At 40.0% G+C, this 25952-nt stretch overlaps 2 protein-coding genes across 2 annotated transcripts in view; one reads left to right on the plus strand and one right to left on the minus strand.

Annotated features, from left to right (window-relative positions):
* DHRS7C (dehydrogenase/reductase 7C) overlaps positions 1 to 3852 on the plus strand; it is a 9261-nt gene extending 5409 nt beyond the window's left edge. The window contains exons 3-6 of the mRNA XM_009637160.2: positions 123 to 333; positions 923 to 1015; positions 2984 to 3139; positions 3644 to 3852. Of these exons, the coding sequence (XP_009635455.1) occupies positions 123 to 333; positions 923 to 1015; positions 2984 to 3139; positions 3644 to 3852 (669 nt within the window). The remainder of the gene's footprint in view (positions 1 to 122; positions 334 to 922; positions 1016 to 2983; positions 3140 to 3643) is intronic.
* Positions 3853 to 11045: 7193 nt separating this feature from the next.
* On the minus strand, positions 11046 to 25270 carry GSG1L2 (GSG1 like 2). Its single transcript, XM_009637161.2, has 6 exons — positions 25258 to 25270; positions 24868 to 25191; positions 23254 to 23301; positions 20733 to 20885; positions 16048 to 16159; positions 11046 to 11301 (listed from the first exon to the last, which is right to left on the minus strand). Exons 1-6 carry the CDS (start codon positions 25268 to 25270, stop codon positions 11046 to 11048), a joined length of 906 nt encoding a protein of 301 aa, XP_009635456.2.
* Positions 25271 to 25952: the final 682 nt, after the last annotated feature.

Consider the following 25952-nt stretch of genomic DNA (forward strand, 5'->3'; position numbering starts at 1 on the left):
GTTTTTGTGAGAACGATAAAAGCACTTTTCAGATATCAAGGTAAATTAATTTAGAAGACAAGTAAATAGAAATATATTTTTATATAACAGGTATCCTTGAAATGAGTCTTTTTTTTTATTAGACATATGCACCAAAGCTCATACTTCTGGATATCTCAGATATAAACTGCATCCAAGATGTAGCTAAGGAAATCCTGAATTGTTATGGCTGTGTGGATATACTGATCAACAATGCAAGCATGAAGGTGAAAGGAGCAGTGCAGAGCATTTCACTGGAACTTGATAAAAAGATAATGGATGCCAACTATTTTGGACCTATAACATTAACCAAAGGTATTTTAAAATTTTTTCCTGTTTTGCTGTTGCCACGTAAAGCTTGAGATCCGAGTCATTGGCATTACACTGTTCCATTTGCACGTATTTTTGCTTTCTTCACTATAGTCAAAAACAATCCTGTGAAAATGAATAGACTGAAATTGAGGTGAAGAAGATCAAAATCAGAGTGCCTGGGTTTGGAAATAGATTGGTCGGGAATTATATAAGCAGATGTTGACAGACAGACAGTTTTTTAAATGTCTGCATATTGTATTTAGCATATGGCGACTCCTTTATTTATGTGCTTGATGCCTTTGTTACAAAGACAATTGTTTTCAAAACCCCTGCAAGGATACAGACAGCCTGACAATTAAATGTGCTAATACCACACCCAAATCTGCATGTGAACCCAACCAAAGTATAGACGGTGCTCAATTTCCAGCTACTGGATTTTGTGATACTTTTGATTTCAGGACTGGGACAATGTTCATCAAAGTTGTGCTCCCTACACTTTAGCTGTTGCTTCTCTCCACTATATAGTTTTAAGCTAAAAAAAGAGCTCTTTTATTTTTGCGACTCTTTGCTTTATTTCTTTTTTTTTTTTCAGCCATTCTTCCCAACATGATCTCAAGAAGAACTGGCCAAATTGTTCTAATTAATAGTATCCAAGGAAAGATAGGAATCCCGTTTCGTGCAGCTTGTAAGTTAAACATAGCAAAAATGTAATTTTAATGAATAAATTGTGAGTATTCCATGGCACTGATAATAGGTTATTAAAAGCAGTAATTTGCATCCTAATTCAGTTAACTATTAATACAGTATTTGACTGAAAAATTTTCAAAGAAGTGGAACTCAAAAAGAAATAGTTAAAATACTGTCTTTGTAACTACTTTATAATATCTTTATATAACAATACCTTTATATTAATTTTTGTGTTACATCAATATATTTATATTTATATTTTTATATTTCTATTCCTTTATAATAATTTATTTATATTTATAATAATCTCTTTCTTTATATAATAATAATATCTTTATAACAACTGCCTAAGGTACTTGAGGGTAAGAAGATATCAAATGTGACAGCAAGTTTTTTTATGATCTTAGGAAACACTCAGGAAACAGCACACATGCAGATCTAGCACCTGTACTAGGCTTATTAGTAGAAACCATAATGAAGGATGAAGCGGTGTGTAAATACAACATACTGGTAGATACTGGCTGCTGCTTTGTAGCGGGAGACTCACTCACTTAATGGATTTATGTGCGGAAGTTTGAAAGGAGATACAGTAATTGTATTCTGTCTGGCTTTCCAGAAAATATTCAAGAAGGTCTTTCATCCAAAGCTCTTAATGCAACTAAGCTGTACTTAGTTATCGTGAAAGGTCTTTGCATTAATTAATTAATTAATTAATTAATGTTAGTAGACAGAAAGTACAGGATAGATGTAAATAGACGTTTCTGATTGTGACAGGAAGTCAGAGAGGATGATGGGCCACATTAAAAGGTCTGCAAGACCTCAGGATTGTGACTTAGAGCTCCATGAAAGCAAAATACAGTGACAGAAACTGTAAGGAGAGCAGTAGAGAAAAAAATTAAATCCTGTCTGTATCCTTTTGTATAAATCTATGCAGTGCTCCCATCTTGAACATTGTGTGCAATCATGGTCCCCCATCTCAAAAGAAGCATAAGAACTACCAAAAAAAGGCTTAGAAAAGAAACAGCACATTGGCGGGACATCTGGAATGGTTTCCATCTAGGAAACAGCCAGTTGTGTCAAGATGCACTATGTGTGTATGAAGTCATGAGCAGCAGAAGAGCTAACAGAGACAGCTTTTACACCACCACTACCAATATCTGTGTTGCATGAAATGAAGCTGCCAGAAGGAGGAATTTCAAAACAAGTGAATGGAGAAGCTTCTTTCCATTCCTGGAGCCCACCTGCCATTGTGTAGATTATATTATGCACAGGTTTATTGTAACTGCAAATCAAGTCAAATACAAGGTGGATGAGTGCTTTGCAGCTCTGCTGCACTTAACACATAGTCCTGGCTTTGGCCAAGGTTCAAATTCTGCCATCCTTCTTTAATACTATTCTCAATAAAAAGGCACTAAGAACAGTTAAAAAAATTCTTAACAATCAGTTATGTTAAAATTAACTTTAATATTAAAAGCATCTTGGCTTGCTGCTGCAGGGCAAAGGCCTAATTGATTTACAAAACATTAGTGCACCTGCATTCCAGAATGGACATGTATTCACTACGTTCTATTGACATGTCACAAACTGCAGTGACAGATGATGTGGAGACTCATTTCAGGGAGAGCTGTCAACCCACCGAAGACATTTTTAAACTGTAGAGATAATAGAAGTGTTATTCCTTAAACAGGACTTAATATTTCCGATTGTGAAATCCAGACACCTGCTCTTTGACATGAGACATCACATACCTCACACACAACTGTCCTGTACAAATAATTTTCTTTTGAGTTTTTTTGAATATGTTATATAATAATTTCACTGGGTGAAATAATTTGCTGTTCTTTTGCCTTTTGGCTAATCACTCCATGCTCAATATTCCAGACATTCATGTTTCATGGAGCTCTATCATACATCTACATCCATGCATTCATATATCCAATATGTGGTGTTTTTTTCTCTCTTTTAGATGCTGCATCTAAGCATGCTGCTGTAGGCTTTTTTGATTGTCTTAGAGCTGAAATTGAAGAATTTGATATTTCTGTCAGCACTGTGAATCCAACCTTCATCTGTTCATACCATCACCAACCAGCACCTGGCAACTGGGAGGCATCTATTTGGAAATGTAAGGTTTGATGCGTCAAGACAGACCATAGATGAGGCCCATATAGCAGTATCGAGGCTTTTCTCAGGGAGAAGAAAGGAGAACAGGGAAAAAAAATGGAAATGACAGAAAGGATGAACAGGTTAGGAGAGCAAAAGGAAAGAGAGATTGGAGAGATCAGAGGAGCCTGGTGAAAAGAAAAGGAACATGAAAAGGAAACATCATGTGAGAAAATAAGTACATGAGGGCATGGGGAATGGAGGTAGAGCAGGGCATGAAAGGTCCCAAGGGAGAGTTCCACTGCACTTGAGTTGCTCCTTCCGTTAGGGATGGTGAGGATTTTACTTCAAAGTTGTAAGAAGATCTTAGGGACATACTGATGAGTGGAAGGGAAGGGGTAATGGATTGGAACTGTGTAGGAATTTAATTTGACTGATACACTAGCTGTGTATCTTTTCACCACCATTCCTCAGATGTGTCTGTCTGTCTGTCTGTAGCTCTCACTCCTCTCTGCTTGATTTACAGTCTTTTTCAGGAAGGTGGCATATGGTGTGCACCCAGTGGAGGTGGCAGAGGAAGTCTTGCGCACAGTGAGCAGTAAGAAGCAGGAGGTACTTATGGCCAACCCTATCCCCAGAGCAGCAGTTTACATTCGTACCTTCTTCCCTCAGCTGTTTTTTGCCATTGTTGCCTCAGGGATTAGGGAAAAGCTGAAGACAGAAGAGGAAAATTGATTTTTTTTGATTCTTTTTCCTGCTCTTGACCTGAAAAAAAGTTTATGTTTCAAATATCAATGATTTCTGCTTTACACTATGGGTAGAATAAAGCAGGAGGCTTTATTAAAAATGAACCAGCCAGTATCTTCACTACCACTGACACGCACTCACCTGTGGGACTACTATTCTTCTGGACTTGGTGAATATTACAAGATGTCATTGTTTGCATTACGACGGTATGGGAAAAACTCTACTAGGAACTGTATCACTGTTATAAGAGAGTGATTCCCAATCTAAATAGGTAGATCAAAGTTTGGGAACCCAGAGCAATTTATCAGGATAGTCTGTCAGTGCCAGGACTGATGGGAATTTCCAGGAACAAAAGGATGGGGAAGTAGGGAGATGTGGGAGACAGAGGAGCAAAAATCAGTGGAAAATGGTGTTAGAGCCTTGATCAGAGTGTTCCTCAGATGTGCTTTTTGGAAGCACTTGCAAATGGTGAGCCCAAGTAGGGGCTTATTTAGTTCAATATCTCATCTGTGACAGGATCCTAGAGTGCGTGCTTGAAAGATGGATTATAAAAATGTGGCAATAATATGGAGATATTTGGTGTGTTATACTCACCCAGGTTCTCGTAATCTGCTACACAGTTTGAAAGAGAACCTGCCTCTGCAACTTGTTAAACAATCAGTTTTTCAAATTTTTCAAATTCTTATTTAAAATGTTCCATCCCTCAAGAAAGGAATTAATCATCTATAAAAAAAATACTTCCTTATGCTTACTTTAAACCTGGTGTCAGGTAATTTTCTCTGATATCTCCTACCTCTTTTACTGTGAGAGACAAAAAATAATGGTATTCAATACATTCACTCCCAGTCACCCATGCCCATCCATGCAGTTACTTGTTTTCCAAGTTGGAGAGCCCTGGTATCTATTCACTCTCTGTGAGAAATCCAGATTGTTATTCCTGCTCTTTATATTTTTTCTTGGTTTACCTTATCTTTTTTTTTTTTTTTAATTAAAAAGAAGGCCACAGCTGCATGCGGCATTCAAGATGGATAAACAATCTGGATTCACAGACAGGAATACAGATGCTTCCTGGGTTTTTCACTTTTCTTATTTTGCATGTCTTACACAAATTCCTGGTTTTGAGATATTTTTCTGACTGCTAGTGAACATTAAGTTCCCTTGCCCGTTCTGCTGGCAATTAACCATAGTGTCCAACATGAGCATGGCCATTACTCATGTCAGCTGTATAAATTCCCTGTATTCCCACAGTTCTGTCAGTCCTAGTCATTCTAGGCTTCTCTTCCCTATCACATTTTCCCAGTTCATGCTGAGGACTTACCCCCTTTTTGTCTCATCCCATGAGCTGAACTAGAATATAAATAAAAAATAATGCAAGGGTGTCCTGATCTTCAGTTTTACATCTAAGAGCTTAAATTCTGTCTCTCAAGACGTCCCCTGGCCTTTCTTATGTCATCAGTACTCACAGAGATCCCAACCACCAGCTTTTTTGCAGACACTGTCAAAAGGCCATGTTTTCAGAATACCTACAAAGGAAATAACTACCAAAGGCAATACAAAGGAAAGATGCAAAGTGCACTTGCTGCTACAACAAGTCCCATTGCTCATATAACTTTCAACACCCGCTGCACTTCTCTACCTCTTTCTGTCCGTAAGAATCATCAAACAGGAAAGGAATTCTCAGTGCAAGGAAATATATGGCTATCATCTTGCAGGGATGTTCACCTTTTCTTGTGTCTCTAACTCAATTGCTCTGGCTTCAAGAACCAAGCAGGCATCTACCTCATTTGGGAAGCAGTTCACATCTAGTGATCAGTAGCTGGTTCCTGCAGTACCTGCTGGAGAGCTCCATCTATTTTCTGTTGTTGCACCAGGCTTTTACTGCTGTATAGATGACTGTAGCTTAACTGTGAAGCCAAATATCCACTTTGTCCAAAATTTTCTTGCTCCTCACCTCTACTCTCTCAAAGAAATGGGCTTTTGCTGTGCTTTCATTTATACTTGTGTCCGTACCACAGCAACAGCCAAGCCCTTCACAACTCCACAAAAACAAGATATGGAATAACTGGATAATTTCATCAGAAAAGGATCAGAGAATCACAGGACATCACAGATAAACATGAAGCAACATTGTTTGGCCTTGTTGTAAAAACAAGTGGATTTCGTGTTAAAATAAGCTGAATTATGCTTCTGCTCCATTTTTTACTTTCCGGATATCAGCAGAAATTCTTCATGGGTTTTTAATATTTCACTGTAAAAAGTGGAACTGTTCAAGAAACCACAGTGAAAAGCATTGAGAGTGACAAAGGTATAATAAAGCTTGTGATCTATCAAATTTTTAAAGAGCAGATGTATTTTAATCTAGAAAGTAGAAAAAAGTTATACCTAAAGAATTTTCAAATACCTAAAATGTACTGCCCAGAGGATAGAACTAAACTGTTCTCCATTTCTGCTGCAGTAGGACAATGCGCTAAAATTACTGCAAAGGAGATTTACAGGGAAAGAATTTTCTGCTAAGAATAGTTAAGCACAAAGGACAAATTGCCACAGAAATTTTAGAATGCCTGTCTCTGGAAGCTTTAAAGAAAAGATTAATGAAACATCTGTAAAAAAGCAATGTAGCTCTAGTTTATCCTGCCTAGGGGAAAAGAAGGATTAGGTGACCTTTTAAATGGGTCACACTCTTCTATAATTCTGTGGGTTTTCCTCATAATAAGAACCAAATTTCTCCACTGGTATTTCTGGAGTATTTTTTTTTCTTCTGGGGAAATCCATTATTTAATCTGAAGTTTTCTTTTTCGTTTGTCCATCTCTGCCTCACTGTCTAAATACCCATGGATATATGTTGCATATTAAAAAAAATGTGATAATAGAAAAATATTGCGAGATGACTTCATTAAGAGATATTTTCTGAGCCTCACTCAGCCATATTCTAATCTATGTTGATTCCTTAATAATACTAACTTTTATAAATTATGACTAAACTAGTCAGACTAGTCAGACTGACTGCAGATTTAGTTGTAGAAGTCATAGAAGAAAGATGCTCAATTACAGCTCCTTTAATTTTCTTTAAGCTTCTCACATGACTAAAGGGCACATAATTTTCTTTTAACGAGAGCTGCAATTGCACTGTTTTGAATTTACATTTCTTGTGCTGAAATCAACTATTCCTTGGTGTCAGCCAAGAAAATTGATATTGCTGGACACAAGGGCCTAGCAATGGAGTAAAGAAGAATTTAAAAGAATGCTAAGACTGGAAAGTCTTAGAAGTGAGAAGACTCTTGTCTAATTTTAGACATCCATCCTAGATATCGCCCACCCAGAGCTCACCCCCCATGTCCTCTCCTTAAGCAATGGAAAGAAACTGGTGCCTGTAACCTGTGATTTATCTGACATACAGCTTAGGGTAACTTGAATTGCATCATAGATGTGCCTGTTTCTCTCATTAACTTTCACTGAACTCTAGGTAACCAGCACAATGGTAGACCTGTGTATCTGTGCCACAGGCATCTGAAGTTTACTGAGATATCACATTCATCGAGATTGATTGAGTCAAATGAACTAGAATAAAAATGCCACAGTATTTGATAAGCGGTTTGGGTTTTGGTTTTTTTTTTTGCCTGCTTTCAAATAATGTGGTTCGAGGAGTTACCCCAGAATTATTGATGTCTACAAACTGGGAGTCAAAGGTTAAAATAAGGGCCAGAATGTGAAATTATGGGTTGCAAATGGGGATAAGAAGTCTTGCATTTCATTAGGTGAATTTGTTTACCAGACATCCAACAGAAGATGCGTACCATCTTGAATGGTTAGCAAGTGAGAAAACCAGACCATCTGAGATTTAGGAATTGATCAGGATGCGGGTCCTACTGCACAACTATTTAAAAGCTCTTGTCCACATACAGCACTTGATATGAATGCAAGGCACTGTGAGAAATAATCCTGAGGCAAGAGCATGTGGTAGAGGCTACCAGGCTGTGTTTATAAACCGTAGCCTAAGAAAAAAATCAAGGCGCTTAAATTAGATCTTTTAAAGATCTTGTAGGCACCAAGCAAGTGTGTTCCTGGATGAGGTGGAAATTCATCAGTGACAGCCAGGAACAACCTGAGATGGGTAAAAATCTATTGTAAAGAGACCACAGTTATTATAAAAGAAGAAAAGCAGAGAGTCATATGGAATCAGGAATAATTCCTCTATTGGTGAAAACGTTAGAAACAATTTTATCAAAAAGAAATATGTGAAACAGGTGGAAGGAATCAAGATCTTGTGTTCCGGTCAAGGGATTGAGATTACTTCTACAGTGGATACAAACTCTCTAGCAACTGCTCTTTTCATCTGCAGCACTGAAGGTGGCAGCTCAGAATACTGGGTATGCTGTAATGAATAAAGACAGACTTTTCTAAAGATGAAAGAGGAAATCGTATTGCTGTCTACAGCTACCTAGTGGGATGGTGTAGAGAAGATGGAGCCAGACTCTTCTCAGATGTGCACAGTGGAAGAAAAAAAGGTAACGGACACAAGCCAGAACATGTGAAACTCTGGTTAGATATTAGGAACTATTTTTTCCACAATTACAGTACTCAAGCATTGGGACTGGTTGCCAATGAGGTCAGGAAATTTCACTGCTTGAATATATTCAAAACTCAACTGCTTAAGTCTCCAAGAAACATCATCTGGTTGGTCTGGCTTTGAGAGGGGAGGTTGGACCAGAAACCTCCAGAGGTACCTTCTAACTTAAATTATTCTATAATTCTGTGTGAGTCCATAGGTATAGGTGAGTCTTGCAGTTGGTCTCCAGCCAGGATAATTTTGATATTTCCCCAGCCAGAGAATGTAATTCCGTCAGTTTTCCCATTGGATGGGAAAATCTGGATGAATATTAAATGCTGAAAATCATAGAATCATAGAATCATAGAATGTTTAGGGTTGGAAGGGACCACTAGTGGTCATCTAGTCCAACCCCCCTGCAGTGAGCAGGGACACTGCTAACTAGATCAGGTTGCTCAGAGCCCCATCCAACCTGGCCTTGAATGTTCCCAGGGATGGGGCCTCCACTACCTCTCTGGGCAACCTGTTCCAGTGTTTTACCACCCTCATTGTAAAAAATTTCTTCCTTACCTCTAGCCTGAACCTACCCTGTTCTAGTTTAAAACCATTTCCCCTTGTCCTAACACAGCTGGCCCTATGAAAAAGACGTTCCCCATCTTTCCTATAGGCCCCCTTTAGGTACTGGAAGGCCGCAATCAGGTCTCCCCGTAGCCTCCTTTTCTCCAGACTGAACAAGCCCAACTCTCTCAGCCTGTCCTCATAGGAGAGGTGCTCCAGCCCTCGGATCATTTTTGTAGCCCTCCTCTGGACCCGTTCCAACAGTTCCATGTCCTTCTTGTGCTGAGGGCTCCAGAGCTGGACGCAGTACTCCAGGTGAGGTCTCACCAGAGCTGAGTAGAGGGGCAGAATCACCTCCCTCGACCTGCTAGCCACACTCCTCCTGATGCAGCCCAGAGTACGGTTGGCCTTCTGGGCTGCCAGCGCACATTGCCGGCTCATGTCTAGCTTTTCATCCATCAGTACCCCCAAGTCCCTCTCGGCAGGGCTGCTCTCGATCCTTTCTTCCCCCAGCCTGTATTGATACTGGGGGTTACCCCAACCCAGGTGCAGGACCTTGCACTTGGCCTTGTTGAACCTCATGAGGTTCACACAGGCCCACCTCTCTAGCCTGTCCAGGTCTCTTTGGATGACATCCAAATGCTGAAAATTAACTTGTAGACAAGCTAGGCAGAGTAACACATATAATCAAACAAACCCTGCTGAAGGTACCAGGACATGACTGTGAGTATAAATACCTCACTGAAATCCAGGAGCAAGTCCCACAGTGCTCTGTGCAATAAAGTGTCAGGTACCAGTCACAGTGTGTCTGTAGTCACAGTCTACCCCAGGTTACGCAGCAGATGGAGGCCTACCACTCCTTGGTGGGCTTCCCACCGCCCACCACTTTCCTTCTGAGGAGACTGGCTTATGTGTTGCTTTGTTATCTCACCTTATTGTCTCAGTTTTCCTCTCTTGCCTCTAATGGCCCATGGTTTCCTTCTGAGCTAATTGTTTTCAGTTGTGCTACTCTATTATCAGCTCCACCTTATCACTGTCCATAAACTGACCTGCTAGGGATCCTTCTGGCATAACAAGTTCAGACTACATTTATGTTAGGATTGTTTTGCCTGAAAAAAATGTACAGTGATATTTCTAAAGCCTAGAGCCTCTTGGAACACTGTGTCAGGCCTCTTCCACCCAGTGCTCACAAGTGTTTCCCAGCAGGCTCATTAGCAGGAGGATTCACACAACAATGAAGAAAAACTGGTGTCTGGCAGAGTAGGCACACATGGCTCAGTTCCCCAGGGAACCTCTGTGTTGATCCTGAGGGGTGTAGCTGCGTATTCCTGATCTATGAGGATCATAACCATTTTTACTTTCCCATCTTTAATGTGCTGGAGATTACTTTTCCTCTATAATAATGACAAATCACATCTTCATTCTTTCTGACTCTGCTCTCAGAATGATACCTAGAGAATTTCATAGGTGAGTTGTGTGCTGTCTACAGCCATGTATCTTCCAGGTTTCTATTCTCCTTCCTAGCTGTTTTAAATGAGTAGTATTTATGCTGAAAGCATATTCCCTCTATTAATCTTTCATTCACAGCAAATCCACCACTATGCATATGGTGAAACTCATGAATACACCTGTAATGCAGATTTTTCTGGAGAGATTATACCTTTAATAACAAACAAATTATTCAAGCCATGCACCACATGTGAGCTGCCTTATTTGCTGCCCTGCTCTTTGTGGGTTTTGGTTCGGGGATGGGATTTTTTACAGTCTCTTCAATAAAGAATTAGGGTGGAAATCCATAATGCTCTGAAATTCTAACAAACTCACATAGTTTCCATTAACATTAATCACTGCTTAAAAACTGGAGCAGTGGAGGACCCATGTCATTCTCTTTTTCTGAACTGAGACACCTGAATCCACTTTTCCAATACTAAGACTTCCTTGAAACATTCATGGAAATATAATTTCTTTATTAAGAAATATAACAAATGCTACACAAATATACATTTTTATGAATTAATACTTTTTCATTCTGATCTAGCATTATGATTTACAGGATGCCTTGAGATACTGTTCAAATTCACAGAACTGAAATAGTGGCCAGGTGACGCAAGCCTTTCATTGGATGTGCAGGGTCCTCTGTACTGTTGTGAAAAGAGTTCACATACACATTGCAAGCTTTCTCTGGAGCTGTATCATCAGGGAACTTGTATTTAATCTTTAAACTCCTCTCCAGCATTTGTCTTTTGTGCTTGAATTCCAAAATAGTTTTTGTATATTTGTTAATCGTGGTGACAGCTGCAGCCATACAGCACGCGAAGGAAGCCCATGCGAGGCTATAAACAAAAAGGTTTTTCAGAAATTAGTGGAACATTTTCATATTCAAGTACTTCAGTTTTATTTTTTGAAGATACTAGTTACATGTGATTGTATTGGTGTATATTGGTTATAATATTCATATTTAACATTCCTGTTTAATGAAACCCTACTTCCAGTTTCTCTGTTTACTCTACTTAGAGCTTAGTATCAGAAAGAGGAACTATAAAAAAAATGAGGATGCATACAAAATTAAAAGATGCAGTTATTGAGACTACAAATCTCACATGTGACACAGAGAAATGTGTGCCAGTGATCCAAAAGGGTTAAAAACTAAAAGAGAAGTCACAGTTAAATAGCTGACTAAAGCAGGCTCAGAGCACTGAAATGCATTCATGAGAAAATGCAGGTCATGACTAAACGAGAAAAAACGGCATCAACTCTGAAACAGTAAAAGTAAAACCATAAGGAGAAAGAACTAAAAAATTATGTTGAGGTACAATTTGCTAAAAATTTGTGGAACTCCCAGATGACTGAGTGAGAAATATGTGCTGGAGGTGTAAAAGTTGCATGCAAAAGTATGGCTGCAGTGGAATGAGTTGGAGTTTACAGTGGAGGAACTTGCTCATCAGAGCCTTTCTTAACATGGCAAGGTCACAATTATCTAATGAAACATGCTTTGGTGGAGAAATCAGTTTAAGGAACTGCTTCTCTCCTCTCTCCTCAGCTGTTTGCTCCCACATCCTTGCTGTATTTCAACAAACCCATTTAGGTTTTTAAATAACTTATTTTTTAACATTCTTTTTAGCCAGGTGTGATCTGGTTTCCAGGGCGATCAGACAACCAGATATGTTGATAGAATTTGAGGGTGGTGGGGTATGGCATGTAGATGTGGAGGGCTCCTAGCAGCAGGAAGAAGGGAGCAGCTTAAGATGTTTTTGCTCCCAACGCTATTCAAACTACACCCTGACTAACTCTCAAATGTGGGGAGCCACAGAAGAGCTCATACAACAAAGAGATAGCAAGAATAGGGGAGAATCACCAGAAGCAGATAGATTTACCTCCCCATGCAAATGGAGCAAGAATGGGACAGCTGGCCAACCTATGGTGGTATGTAACCTGTGGATTAAACCAACCATGGTAGAGAAGAATTGAACATTCAGCCTCTGGAAAGATAAAAGTGGCAAGTCTGCAGCAGTCCTGTCTCACATAATAGGAATTTTTGGCTGAATACCCAAAGCACAGTAGCATTTGTAGATGAATTAATGGAACTGATATTATGAAGCACAGCTTTTGTTGAAGGTGCTTTTCCTAATCCATCTGAAGGACTCAGTGACATAAGGATAAGAAACTGATTTCAAGAAAGCTGATGAAGGCCCCTTAGCAAAGACTGACAGAAATTAATCTCTTATGAGCAGACTCTCTTGCAGACCAATACTGTGTTAAAAGAGAAGAAACAAAGGACAGAAATAAATGGTTTCCTTTGACAATACAAGAAGGATAGCAGTGTGGTTCTTCAAAGTTTTTGCCAGAAATTTTTCTTTTCCATAAGCAATTTGGAAAAAAATGGGGATTCCCCCATCTGACTGGAAAGAACTGAGGAAGGAAGTGAGCAAAGTTTTGCCACTGAGAGAGCCAGAGTATAACAGGCAGTTTGGAAGCTTCAAGAAGGAGAGCATTCAATTTTAATTCTGCCCAGAGACAAATGGCAAAAGGTTAAATCAAACAGGTCGACTCAACCAAGAAGCAAAGAAAAGCAACCAGTCATCCACCTGCACAAGAGAAATGCCAACAGAAGCTCAGATGGATTATGAGCTTTCCTTTTACTGCATGGCGCATCCCATGTGAGGTGTGTCATGGGAATTTAGTACAGGGCATATCACAGAGAAAATGTTGTCTCTTGATGTAAGGATGCCTCAGTCTGAGAAACACAGGAGAGTGATTCACCAATATCTTTCAACCTCCAGGAAAGCTGCTGAAGAAGAGAAAAGAGAAATTTGGAGGGATTTATTGAAGAGACATTCAGGGATACCATAGAATAGTCATTACAATTTCATCATTAGCAATTCCAGCACTGTAAAGGAGGAAGAAAGGCCTTTGTACTTCCTGGGACAGGGGGAAGAAAACTCTGGCCGCCACAGTAGCTGGATGAGAGGACAGAGGAAGAACTGTAGCAGGTAGAAGATCCATGACAGAGGCTCAGTAGATCTTGCAGGAATAGCTTCTCCACTGGGACTGGTGATCAGGATGAAAAGCTGCTGCCATGGGCCCAATTCTTTGTTTTCTTTGGCTGTTCTTTGTCTTCCCTGGCTACTAAGGAGATAATTGTAAGTCCTGATGAAAAAGCAGCAAAGTCTTTGCCTGTGCCTCTGCCCACCCATGCAATCATGGTCTTGGTGACATTGTTGGCCACAGTGGGTGCTGAGGTAATTAGAAAGGGACTGTCAGCTATAATCATTAATGCCCTCCCCCTTTTTTTTGCATCTGTTCTCTTTCGTCTTGTAAAAGGCAAACAGCTTCAGCATCCTTCCTCTCTTACCATCAGATGAGCTTCTCACATGCAGTCATGTGAGAGAAGCTAAAGGAGGCTGAAGATGAGGGTTCATACAACAGGAAGGGAGGTGCAAATGTAGGTTATCAGAAGAGAGACAACTTTATATATGAAAGGAGATAAGAGGAAAAAAACCAGGGAAGACAGCTGGGAGGAGGGAGTGATGCATCTGCATATGTGGCTTGCTTTATTTTTAGATTCCTATCAAACAGGGTGATGTAGTTGTCATTTAGGCTGAGAAGAGCAGAGAAGAAAGTGAATTGTGTTAGAAAAATGGAGCATACAATTGATTAGAAGAAAGGCACCATGCAGACCATCCTCTTTGACATCTTCTATATGCAGGTACTGATGGCTTGGAAAGTCTTGCATTGGTAGAAACATCTATTTGGGCATCCAGTGGCCCAGGCTGCACTGAATCATGAGTTCCTGAGTGTGTGGCACATGGTCAAAGTCGTTAGTCCATGTGCTCAGGAGGAGGCTGGCTGTAGTGGCAGCAGTGACGACATCAGCAATTAACAAGAATGATGGTAGCAATAGTGGCATAAATGGTGTTGTGTCAGTAACAGCAACAGTGACAGTGATTTTCATGTTTTTCTTCTCCTCCCAGTGGGATGGAAAGGAGGGAACAGGCTCCTCAGTACCAGTCTGCAGTTTTCTGTTTCCACTGTCATAGGGAGGGGGAAGCCACGAAGGAACACTCCCTCTCTTTCCACTGAACAATCTTCTTACTGATTTTAGAGTAAAAACAGGCTTAATCCCATTGATGAAAGAAATGGAGAGACCTTATAGAAAAGAGATCAGTGCCCCAAACCAGGGAATCCAAATTGTTATTGCAAGAACAAAAACATGAGTGAATGGAAGAAGTGAGAGTCAAAGAAGCAGAAAGTATCTAAGTCTGAAAGGAAGGAGGAAGGCTCTATTTGAGGATTCTGTACAGCTCCTGTGATACCTGTTGAGGGTATCCAAGTAGCCCCTGGACATTGTCCAAGGTGTTGTCCGGATACTTGGTATTGGACCTTCTCAGACCAGCTCTTCCTGACAGAAGGCACATCACCCTTTCCAATCTGAGCAAGTGGGTGACATACGGGTGCTGGGCCACCTCATCTGCTGGAAAAACAGGATAAGATACACAGTTTGTCATGATCCGGCTAATCTCCAGCTTGGGAGTACCGACCAGGCCCATCCTTCAGTGCTCTGAAAGCATACACATTTGACAATAGCTTCAAACAAACTGCTGCTGCTGCTTGGGAAAAGGACTTCTGGAAAGATGCAGAGCAATGTACAGTGACCGTCAATGAGACTTATGCTATTAGGAAAGTGAAAAGTAACAGACCAAAGACAAAAGAAACCCCTATGTCACTTCAAAAATCTCTAGAAAGTTTGCATCATAAAGACTGCATGCAGCTATAAGCTCTTGTTCCATAATGGTACAATGAAAGTAGAAAAAGCAACAAGAATGAGTGACAATGAGTGATCTCGACTGTCAGAGCACATATGAAGGAAAGAATCAGCCTGACCTCTGCTCTACTGACACAAAATATTGGTCCTGATTGACTTTTGATTTAACCCCATTCCTATTCTTTTTCTCAGTCACAGCTGGGGAATAGCAGCAGGTTCCAGCACCTGAACATTCCAATCCTTGCTATTGATCAGACTCAGTGGATTCTCAAAGACACATCCTTATAGCAAAAATCCTCTTTCTTAATAAATTCACCAGATCTCCTCAGAGGATATGTCACAATTATTTACAGGGCCAAAATAATGTATTTTTGCCTAAGGCTGTTTTCAAAAATTTGAACCATCTTGTATGAAATGTTCCAGACACACAACCTGAAGCATATATCTGATAAGGAAAAATTCAGCCTAAATGGCTAAAGCTGGAAGAGTTTTAAACAACTTATGCAGTGCAGTTTTCCTAGGAGATGAGGGCACTAAATCTGTGTCTGATGGGTATGGAGAAGAACCTCCGCTTCATGCAGAGCAGCTGGAGGTCCCTCTACTGTCTAAAGGATGGTAAATGCAAAACTCACAAGCTTATACATTCTATGCAATAACCTAAGATGAATGAATTTGGAGAAAAACAGCTGGGTACCAAACTGCATCCCCAGGAGTGTAATAAGGTAGACCCATTCCTCATAAATTAGGTACACATCCCTGATCATAGGGTGAAGGAACTGAAATGTAATGGAAGAACCAAATATAAACCAATAGGTACCAATAAGACCAGCCATAATCCCATGTGTGAGGTCTCCAGTCTTCAGGACCAAGATTTACAGTCATTTGAAATACGGTTGTGTACATCATGTGAGCAACCATGCCCAGAAGACCTAAAAAATATAACATCATAAGAACATTAGAAAATGTAAATTGAGGACAGTCATCTTTGTCAACTATTTGCAGTTGTCCCTTGAGCTCATGAAGAATATTTACAAGGTATCTAAACTCTGTAAATCGCTCAAAAATACTGGACATTATAACCTAAGCGTATTTATGTGTCAGGTATTTGCCAACACAGTCACTAACAGAGTCCCTTGACACCTGCTCGATATGCTAGAGGAATCTAGGGGGGCAATGGGACATGCAGCTCATAGGTTTTAGAAGGCAACAGGTTGATTGGCTCTCATCTTCTGAAAACTCCTTAGCAATTCAACCCTGAGCAGGGACCAGCCATTACAACAAAGTACTGCTCAGTTGCACTGCACAGAGCATGTTTCCCACAGTTTCCTATTGTGCAGTGGAAAGATTTTTCAAAGGCGCACAGTCATGTGCCCTTTACCAGCGCCTTAAATGCAGCCAGCTTTACCAGTGTTATGCAGGTGAATAAAAAAGTGAACAAACACTTAAAGGCCATTAAAAAGTAGAGAAAATTCAGATTATGAGAGAGTCTTCTATTTAATAATTTAATTTTCAAAATTGCTACGAGGCTGCTGCCTAACCCTAAGGTTATCTGTTTTCCCTTATCTTCCAGTAGCTTCCCTGGGAACATCTGTTTTCTTGTTTCCAGCTTCATTTACAAATCCATCAATACCCTTGCAGTACCAACTATCCCATTGCCTAAAACGCATTAGCTTCTCAGAGCACAGTCCCCCACCAAGCTCACAGGACCCAATTTGCGAGGTGTTCCTAAAGCAGGCCCGTTTCATGAATCCTTACAAAACTAGCCAGCTAGCACACATTATCTGCCCGCCTAGGAACACGTGTCCGCAGACATAACAAGTCAGGCATGACCATGACCTGGCTTCAGTAGTCACTGGGAAACGGTCTCCCCTGAAATACTGGTATTGCCTGAAAGACCATCACTGGGCAATTAGGAGAGCTGATTTATGCAGCACAGAGCCAGGAGGCTTCATGCTGTGAAACGCAGCATTGGGTAGCTAGCTGGCACCCCAATAGTGTATTCCTTAATAAACGGCTTGGAGAGAGCTGTTTGGCTGTCAATGTGGCTATTAGGGAATTGAGACCAGTTGCCCACCTCTCCCCAGACTGGTGGTATGTCATAGCTGTTTCTGAGTTACAACAATGTCTGTCCTGAACCCTCCAGCCTGGCTGCCTCGAAATGTGTATAACTGGTGTGTGAACATGAGCTCCTGTGCTGGAGCATTCCTCTTGGCTCTTGTACAAGGATTAAATTCTGAGTCAGGCTCAACATTTCAGCAGTGGCATCAGGGCAGATTGGTGCCTGAGAAATGGTGAAAATTTAATGAATATAGATAGAAAAGGCAAGCATAGTCATATATGGGTGCCTGTCAATATTTATTTTCATCAAAGGCCACCAAGGGCAACAGGACAGTGGTATCAACAATGAGTATTTCATAGCAGTGGGTTTAACTAGCAGCACACATGCATTTAAGGGAAAGCACTCACAATTTAGAATAGCAATTTCTGTGGACTCAAGACCTGCATGTGGGATGTTATAAACCTACATACCTATGGTCAGAAAATTTCACACCATGGTTCTTAAGTCACCATTTCTGCACGTTAGAATTTTAGGATTTTATTCACTCTGAGCTAAAGACTGAGGGAACTGAGAAACCAAACACTAACTTTAATGTGGGTTTTTTCAATGGTTAAATACTGTAACAGTGTTTGTTTTTTTTTAAATGTGTGTTTTCAGTATAGCTAGAATTATTCAGCTTACTGTTTCCAGTAACTGAATTTTAATTCACATTTGTGTGCTAGAATGGAGAGCATGTTTGTACAAGAAATTGCATCTTCATTACGGATTAGGGCTACTAGATTTGGTTTATATCCACAAAGGATTTATGCATAACTTTGACAGCTAAGACAGATGCTCTTCAACTTTTTAATATTTCAAGAAATTTTACTAGCAGAAGTAAACAGAATGTCCAGGAAAAGCTTGCTGCTTGCTGTGTAAGCCTCCTTAATGCTGCACATATCAAAACAAAAAAGATTATTAATAAAAGTGAGTGTTTATTATTATTTAGAGAGTGAAAAGTTGCTGATAGTAGGAAAAACTGCCTAAAGAGTTGAATAAAACTCACTACTCTTTCTTTGGAAATAGACATCACAGTGGATCATGGGGTTTGGTGAGATACAGGAGAAATGGGGCATTTTTTGAGCAATTAGTAGAACTGGTGATAATAGAAATTTTTAACTAGTTGGACAACTTTCAGAAAAGTCATTCAGAGCAAGGAGGTATTCCAGCAGGTTCTCAGAGTTCACAGGCAGCAAAGTTTGGCGACTGCTCTCTGGACTACAGGGAGCTCAGATAGCAACCTTCAAGTATGTAAACATTAACTACAAAGAGGAAGGAATCATCTGCTCTCTGTTGCAGGTGGGTATCCTAAAAGAAATGCTGTAAAAAACTGCAGCAGCTGGAGCTTCAGATCAGACATGAAGGAAGTCTTCAGAACGGTATGAATTGGATTACATTTCCTAAGAAAGTGACAGGAATTTTAGTATTGAAGAGAGAGCATTAATTCTTTTTTTGGTGGTGACGGTTTTTTGGGCCTGGGGATTTTTTTAAGATGGGGCTAAACAAATATCTGCCAGGAAAGATTTAGGGGAGTTGGGCCTAACTCAGGGCAGAGTGGTGCGTGCCTAGAAGTTTTAGATTTCCATAAAAATTAAGCAAAACTAGAGTGTTTCAGAAGTCACCATCTGGAATATAAATTTTGTTTGTAAAGTCCTTGGAGGTTCAGCCTGGCATCCACATTTAACACTGTCCTCTAGGAATATTGTACAAAAACTGGGCTAGAGAAAGACTACAGCAGCAAGAGTGATCAGAGGTCTTAGAATCATAGAATGCTTTGGGGTGGAAGGGACCTTTAGAGGTCACCCAGGCCAACTCCCCTGCAGTGAGTAGGGACACCTTCAACCAGGTCAGGTTGCTCAGAGCCCCATCCAACCTGGCCTTGAATGTTTCCAGGGATGGGGCATCTCCTACCTCTCTGGGCAACTCATTCCAGTATTTCACCACCCTCATTGTAAAGAATTTCTTCCTTATATCCAGTCTAAATCTACCCTGTTTTAGGTTAAAACCATTACCGCTTGTCCTGTCATAACTGGCCCTGCTAAAAAGATTGTCCCCATTTTTCTTATAGTCTCCCTTTAAGCACTGAAAGGCTGCAATCCCCGCACCCTTCTCTCCTCCAGGCTGAACATCCCCAACTCTCTCATCCTGTCCTCAAAACAGAGGGACTCCTCTCTGGAAATGTAAATATACATGTGAAGTCATATGTCATGTTTCTCAATTCTTTCTTTTGGAGAAAAAGACACGATAGTTTTCTTCAAATATGCAAAGGCTTCTGCAGAAAGGAAGAAAATTATTTCTTCCCCATTATCACAGTCAGACGTTTAATAAACTTGATTTATTTAGCCAACAAAAATGAGACTGGCAAATGAATTAAATATGTGCTTATGTTTAAGAGGAAAAAGTGTAATTAAAAAAATCTTTCATTCATGAAGAAAGGCACAAGAATCACAAATGCATGAACATTAAATCCAGAAACATTAGGATTAGGATCAAACCCCAAAATTTTTACAAACTTTAGATAGATTCCTTGCCATCTGCCAGGTGTTTCACTTGCAATTAGATGCCATTCTAAAAGATACGTTTTCATCAAGTATAAATTACTTTGGACTCTGAACTATCCTGATGATATGAAGCACAGTGATATGTGTTCCACAAGAAATTACAGTAAATAAACACTATGATTGCTTCTGGCCCTAAAATGAACATGAAACATTGTTCATGTTACCCATAACTGCTGTTTTTAATGCGCTATTCCTCAGTAACAGTTCTATAATACAGACAGAATTGCAGAGTGCTTCAGGCTGTAAGGCACCTTCAGAAGTCTCTGGTCCAACTTCCGCCTGCTCAATGCATAGTCAACACTGAATTCAGACAAGACTCCTCAGACTGGACCAGGGACCCTCTGAACTTCCTTCAAACTGAATTTGCCTAGGATCCCATGATTAAATAGCACTGGATTAAGAAGGAATATGCAGCAAATGAAAAACAATTTTGATTATGATTCTCTTCTAACAATTATCCAATTACATTTTATTCACACTTAAAAATTTGGCTATTGCTAGTTTTATACTTAGCATGTTGGAAATAAAAAATTCAAGTTATTTCGAAGAGTATGTTACTTTTTTATCTTTGACAAACAAGCTGACAAAGAAATTAAAAATTATAATATTAAAATAATGAAGTTTAAAATAGTAAAAACAATAAATAAAAATATAAAAATAATCAAATTAAGAAATAATTAATTGAAATTAATATTTTTCATAAAATTTTGCTGCATCTTGTATTGTTATTGCCTCCACAGTTACTCTAATAGTTTTGAAACCTGGACGCTTCATTAGTTTTCAGGTGGAAGTCTATCAATGTTTCATTTTCTGGATGTAATAAATGGAGATCCTTAACTGTACCTGCTAATACGGTGACCACTGCAGAAAAGGTGTTGATCTTTAGCCCATCAATGGCAGTACTGTAGTAGCACATTTCTACTGACATAAGAATGGCTCCAGTCAGAAGTAAAACAATGTACAGAAGCTCTGCTACAATAGACAGCCATAAAACCCCTGGAAAACCAAATCAACAGCACTGATATTATAAGCAGGCATTTAGTAATTTTACCATTTCTTTCTTCTTCACTTACGTTGTTTACACAACATTAAACAAACACTCAAAGGCTGTGAGATGCTATTATACTGTCTATAGGAAGACTTCAAAGTCTACGGATGTCCTAAGTAATTCCTTTGACTGATTTGGCCATTTAGCAGAAGAAAACTTGCACATCATGCATAAGAAGCTTACGATACAGGGTGGGGCAGTGTGGTTTTATATTCAGGAGCTATCCTAAAATTACCATGCACCAAAGTTAATATAAAAAGAATTACTGTCCAATTACCTAGTTGTTGACATGGTTGCTGAGTCCAGAGAGGAGTGTACCAAACCAGAAGACCATGTTACCCACCTAGCCAGCTACAAGGCCCCGCACACAGCCATGTGGCCTGAGGGTCTAGTCATTAAACAAAATCTTACTGATGAGCTTAATTTTCCACCAAATAGGATCTTGATTTTCTGGACAGAGAAGTCTTCATGAGCTTCCATGTTTCACTGAGATTCATTTCTCTGGTTATCTGCTAATTCACCTCTTTCTGGATATGTTAATTACATCTTATGCGAGAAGTTAATCTTCCCATTAAAGTGTCTCAGACTGCTGTTTTGCTATCAGCATGCTAATTTCCCAATGCCAGGAGCAAGAATTCTTCTTGTGTCCAGATCGTAGCAGGAACTGGCCAACAACCTTCCCAAGCCTGATTGAAAACAAGTAAGTGTGTCCTGAGCTACCTGGCTGTAGATTCAAATGGTGATTTCATGCAAAGGCATGTACTAACCATCGTAACTTAAGAATAGAAATATTGCTAAGATGTCTAATTGATTTCTAAACACTACATATGGCAGTAAACAATGCTTGTGTGGTAACTAGCCCCTACTGCTGGCTTTGGCCATTTAGATGTTAAATTTTTGGGCCAGGCTATGTGTGGGGGTTCCTGGACAAGGTTTATTTCTACAGCAAATCTTTTTCTCAGTAAAAAACTCCGATTTTATTCAGGAACTACAGATGTCATCCTGCCCAACAGTATTGGCTGCTCCAGCCATGAGAGCTTCCATCTTAACACTTTTGATAAGGGAGCCATGATTACATGTGCACTGAACAACTGTGATAATCCCTGTAAGATGCCTAGGGATGATAAATTCAGGAGGGGTGAGCCTGCTGCATCCTGAGCTTTGTGTATACAGCAGCCCTGTGCACCTGCAGAACACAAACTTGCTCTTCTCTTGTGCAGGGCAGGAGTCGATTTCTACGCAGGATTTCACTACCCAGGGATAACTTCTCAGTGTGGTTATCAGGTACCTGAGTGCTGTCTTAGGTGCCTTGATCTGAACTCCAGGTGCCTGTGGCATTTGTTGATGCTGTTCACAGAGTTAATTTCATCACTATGTCCACCAGTGGTTTCACATGTGAGGAGCTCTTGGGGCAGGGCCCAGATTCCACCCCTCCTTTCTGAGGACTCTCTCTGTGTGACTAAGAACCACACATATTTTATATTTTTTCTTACGCTATAAAAATCTTGACTTGTTTGTGCACAGTGAGAACCTGCAATAGAGGGGAGGACAAGCCCTCAGATACTGAGTCTTCTTCCCCAAGGGGCTGAAATTGCATACCCAGGAAAGTGCTCCAGCCCAAATACCCTGGATATGCGATTTCAACCCCCTGGGGAAGAAGAAAGACTTTTTTTTCCGGATCTTGCATCACTTGCAAAGTGATCGGTCTAACCATATCAGTGATAGGGTTTACACTGGGGGGAGGAGGGTCCTTAACACCATCTGCAAGCAAGTTTCAGGGGAACATGAAGAAAGAGAGCAGCTCTCTGCTTTCAGGGGAATGGAAATGCCTCCTTACAGCTCTGCATAAGGTACGGGGAGGGGATTTGGACTGCTATCAAGATGGGTTTGGTGCACAACCCATCCCCCCAAGCCCCCTCAGCATATTGCCTGCCGTTTTTCATGTGCTGCCTGTCCCTCTGCAGATCCCTCCCAGGCCGCATGCTGTGAGCCACAGAATTCCTGACACTGTGAAGATGGAGGTATGAGGAAAGGGGGGGCAAGAACTCACAAACCTTGACTTCCAGTACCCATATTCAAAATAATTTTTAAAAACATTCACATTCAAATGGAATGGTCTCAAAAGACAGATTCATATTTTAGTCATGTGGACTTCATTTTGAAGTTGAAAACCTAAATAAAGACAAAAAAATAAATAAAGGACAAAAACCTGTGTGGGATTAAAGCAAGCACTTTTGATATCAAAATAAAGCATATTTATATTGGTAAATGTGATCAGGAAAGCTTTATTTACAAAACCAAAATATGCATATCTACCTCGATCAGAAGCTGGAGTGAGACTGATGAAGCTTCTACATTTCTCACCTAAAAAAAATAAAATTTATTTTAAAATAAAGTTCAGGATTATTTTGTATTCTGTAATGATCTAAAGAAATAGACAAATAGAAAGCAGAAAATGCAAACTCGTAAAAGTACAAACTGAGATGGTCAGGAGAAGCTATTTCTGATGTATGTTTGTACACACAGAGTCCCTGGTCCATCAACTTGTTCTTGGGACTTGACTAGAGAATCTTTTCAGACTTTGAAGGCAGAACCAGAGTCCAGGGGCCTTAGAGAAAGGCTATGAATCGATTTCCAAAAGTCTGTAGCTGTGAAAGCTAGAACAGGAAAACAATCCATTCCTTTGAAAGACTGGGAGCCTGCAAAGCATTTTCCCAGCGAAGGAAGCCCTGCTGTCCTTACAGCGATAAGGCTGCTGCTCACACAGATTTCTTCTGAGCTTGATTCTAATTTCTTTCTGTAAGCTTTGATTTTCAAACCCCTGTGACTTCTTCACCCCCACACAGATGCTGTGAACAAAGCTCTTAGAATTAATTCTGCTCTGCTCTGAAAATACGGGTGGGTTTTTTCAGCTATTAATGGCACCAAGTTGGAAAACAAGAAATGCCATAGCAGATGCACGGATTAAATAACCCCGTAGCAATCATGTCTTTTGGAGATGTACTTTGCTCTGATCTTCGACATTTACCCCCTTAAAATTGCATAACTTACAAGAACTTCTGGTAGAACTGGACTCTCAGGACAGGCAACTGTGAAAATATTTGCATTTTATAGCACAGATGACAGATGATTCGATTTCCCTGAAGTTTTGTTCTAGTTGTCATTTGTAAACTGATCAGGATAACAACAGGAAAAACTTAGTCTTGATCTGGATTTACAATAAATGCCCCATTTCTTGAACTAACTAAGCAATTCGCTTACACAAAGATCCAGAATTAACCAGAAGCTTTCTTTAATGGCAAGAGAATTTCATTCTACTGACATTTACATACCAGAGTGAAATTCAGTTAAATGCCACCACTCACGTCTAGTAAGTCTCCAAATTATATTTTAGCAGGGTGCAAATGATCATCTTCTGCTTTGATTTATGGAAGGTGAGATAGCAATAAGAAAGCAGAAATACCTGTGCTTAAGGGGTAATCCATGAAATAACTTAGATCCCACAGATTTAATTGCTCAAATGATTTTTTTGTTAAAAAAATCACATTGTGCTTTTTATGTTGCCACAGAGGATCATAAGCAATCATTTAAGGAAAATATGTTCATTTTTGCCTAAGAGACTAAAAACATCAGAAAAATAAAACACTTCCCTGTTAAAGTAATTTAACTTGCTGCTCTGGTCAGAATACTAGAAAAAAAACCCCTTCATCTGCACTACAACTTGTCACTCTAAAGTTCTTTGCAGAATTTATTAGGAATTTTTTAGGAATTGACTAGATAGAACCCTCTAAGATCTCACTTCCCAGAGACGAGCAACTTTTTAAGGATAGTTTTTCCTTTAAAATACATACAGGATATTGCAGCAAAGAAGAGGGTGACACCAAATAAGTAAGAAGAACTCTGATTAATTTCTTATGTGAATTTACTTACCTTCTTCATTTATAATTTCTTCACAGGAATACCAAATCCCAGCATGAAACTTTCGGTCAATGAATTTGTCATCTCCTGTCTCCCAAATGTACTGCACAGCATTGCTGCTGTTGGCATCGGGGCTATTAAAGCGGATGCAGTGATCCCCTTTGCTCTGTCCTGTACAGAATGGTTTGGCGACTTTTCTTGTCCCTTCACACCAGTAACTGCTGCTGAATGCTGTGATAGAGAAGACTAAAGAGAGAAAACTGAGGGAGAAGGCTGCTGAGGCTCTCTGCCATCTGTCTGCAGCTGGAACCGAAAGTGGCATCCTCCAGGACTGCGCTGTCAGTTATTCCAGAGACAACCTTCCACGAAGCTGTGTAAACATCTGCCTAGTGAATCACCTGCCTGTATCTAGCATCGCATCCTTCATTCCTCTTAGGAGATTGTGCTGGCTTAGTAGTTAAGACAGAAAGCAGAGATATGGGCATGACCAGAAATCATGTGGCAGGGGAGATTAAGGATATAGGACAGAGTGGTTGGGTAGTAATGTTTTGTGAAAGAAATAGGAGGAGGTGGGACAATAAATTATAGTTCACCCCATGAATCACAGGAGTAAAGATACACAGAAGCATTGGGATTACCCCAGGATGCGATCAGAAAAGTTTTATTTATGCCAACAAAATATGCATATTTACCTTGATCAGCAGGTGGAGTTGGGCCGACGGAACTTCTCCATTTATCAGCTAAGGAAGAAATAAAACCTTGTGGATCCAAACACTCCTGTTACACTGAACACTGATTAAATTGAATATGGTTGTGAACCTCACTATAAAGAAATTCTTAAGGAGATAAAAACAGTTAAATTAGAGCATTTCATGGCATTACAGCACTTCCCAAGACCACTGGGAAGGCAACTGCGTCTGTTTGAAGTTCCACCAGTGACAAATGAAAGTCATAAGTTGCAAGACTGTGCTATTGATGGGCTTCTAGGCACTGTCCAGTCTGCCTCCATGAACACATAACAAGTCTTGCCCGAGTTAGGTGAAACAGTAGAGAAAAAGCTGAATTATCCTCACTTTGTCCATCTGTTTTCTCTGTGA

Source organism: Egretta garzetta, unplaced genomic scaffold (assembly GCF_000687185.1).
Source record: "Egretta garzetta isolate BGI_Z169 unplaced genomic scaffold, ASM68718v1 scaffold644, whole genome shotgun sequence".
Taxonomy (NCBI): Eukaryota; Metazoa; Chordata; class Aves; order Pelecaniformes; family Ardeidae; genus Egretta; species Egretta garzetta.

What these genes read in the sequence shown, in the direction of transcription:
- GSG1L2 (XM_009637161.2), bottom strand. An exon ending in AGAAATTATAAATGAAGAAG is followed by an intron (nt 23,302 to 24,867) that starts GTAAGTAAATTC and finishes TATTTTTTTTAG; the next exon opens with GTGAGAAATGTAGAAGCTTC. An exon ending in GATTATGGCTGGTCTTATTG is followed by an intron (nt 11,302 to 16,047) that starts GTACCTATTGGT and finishes TTTTGTTTATAG; the next exon opens with CCTCGCATGGGCTTCCTTCG.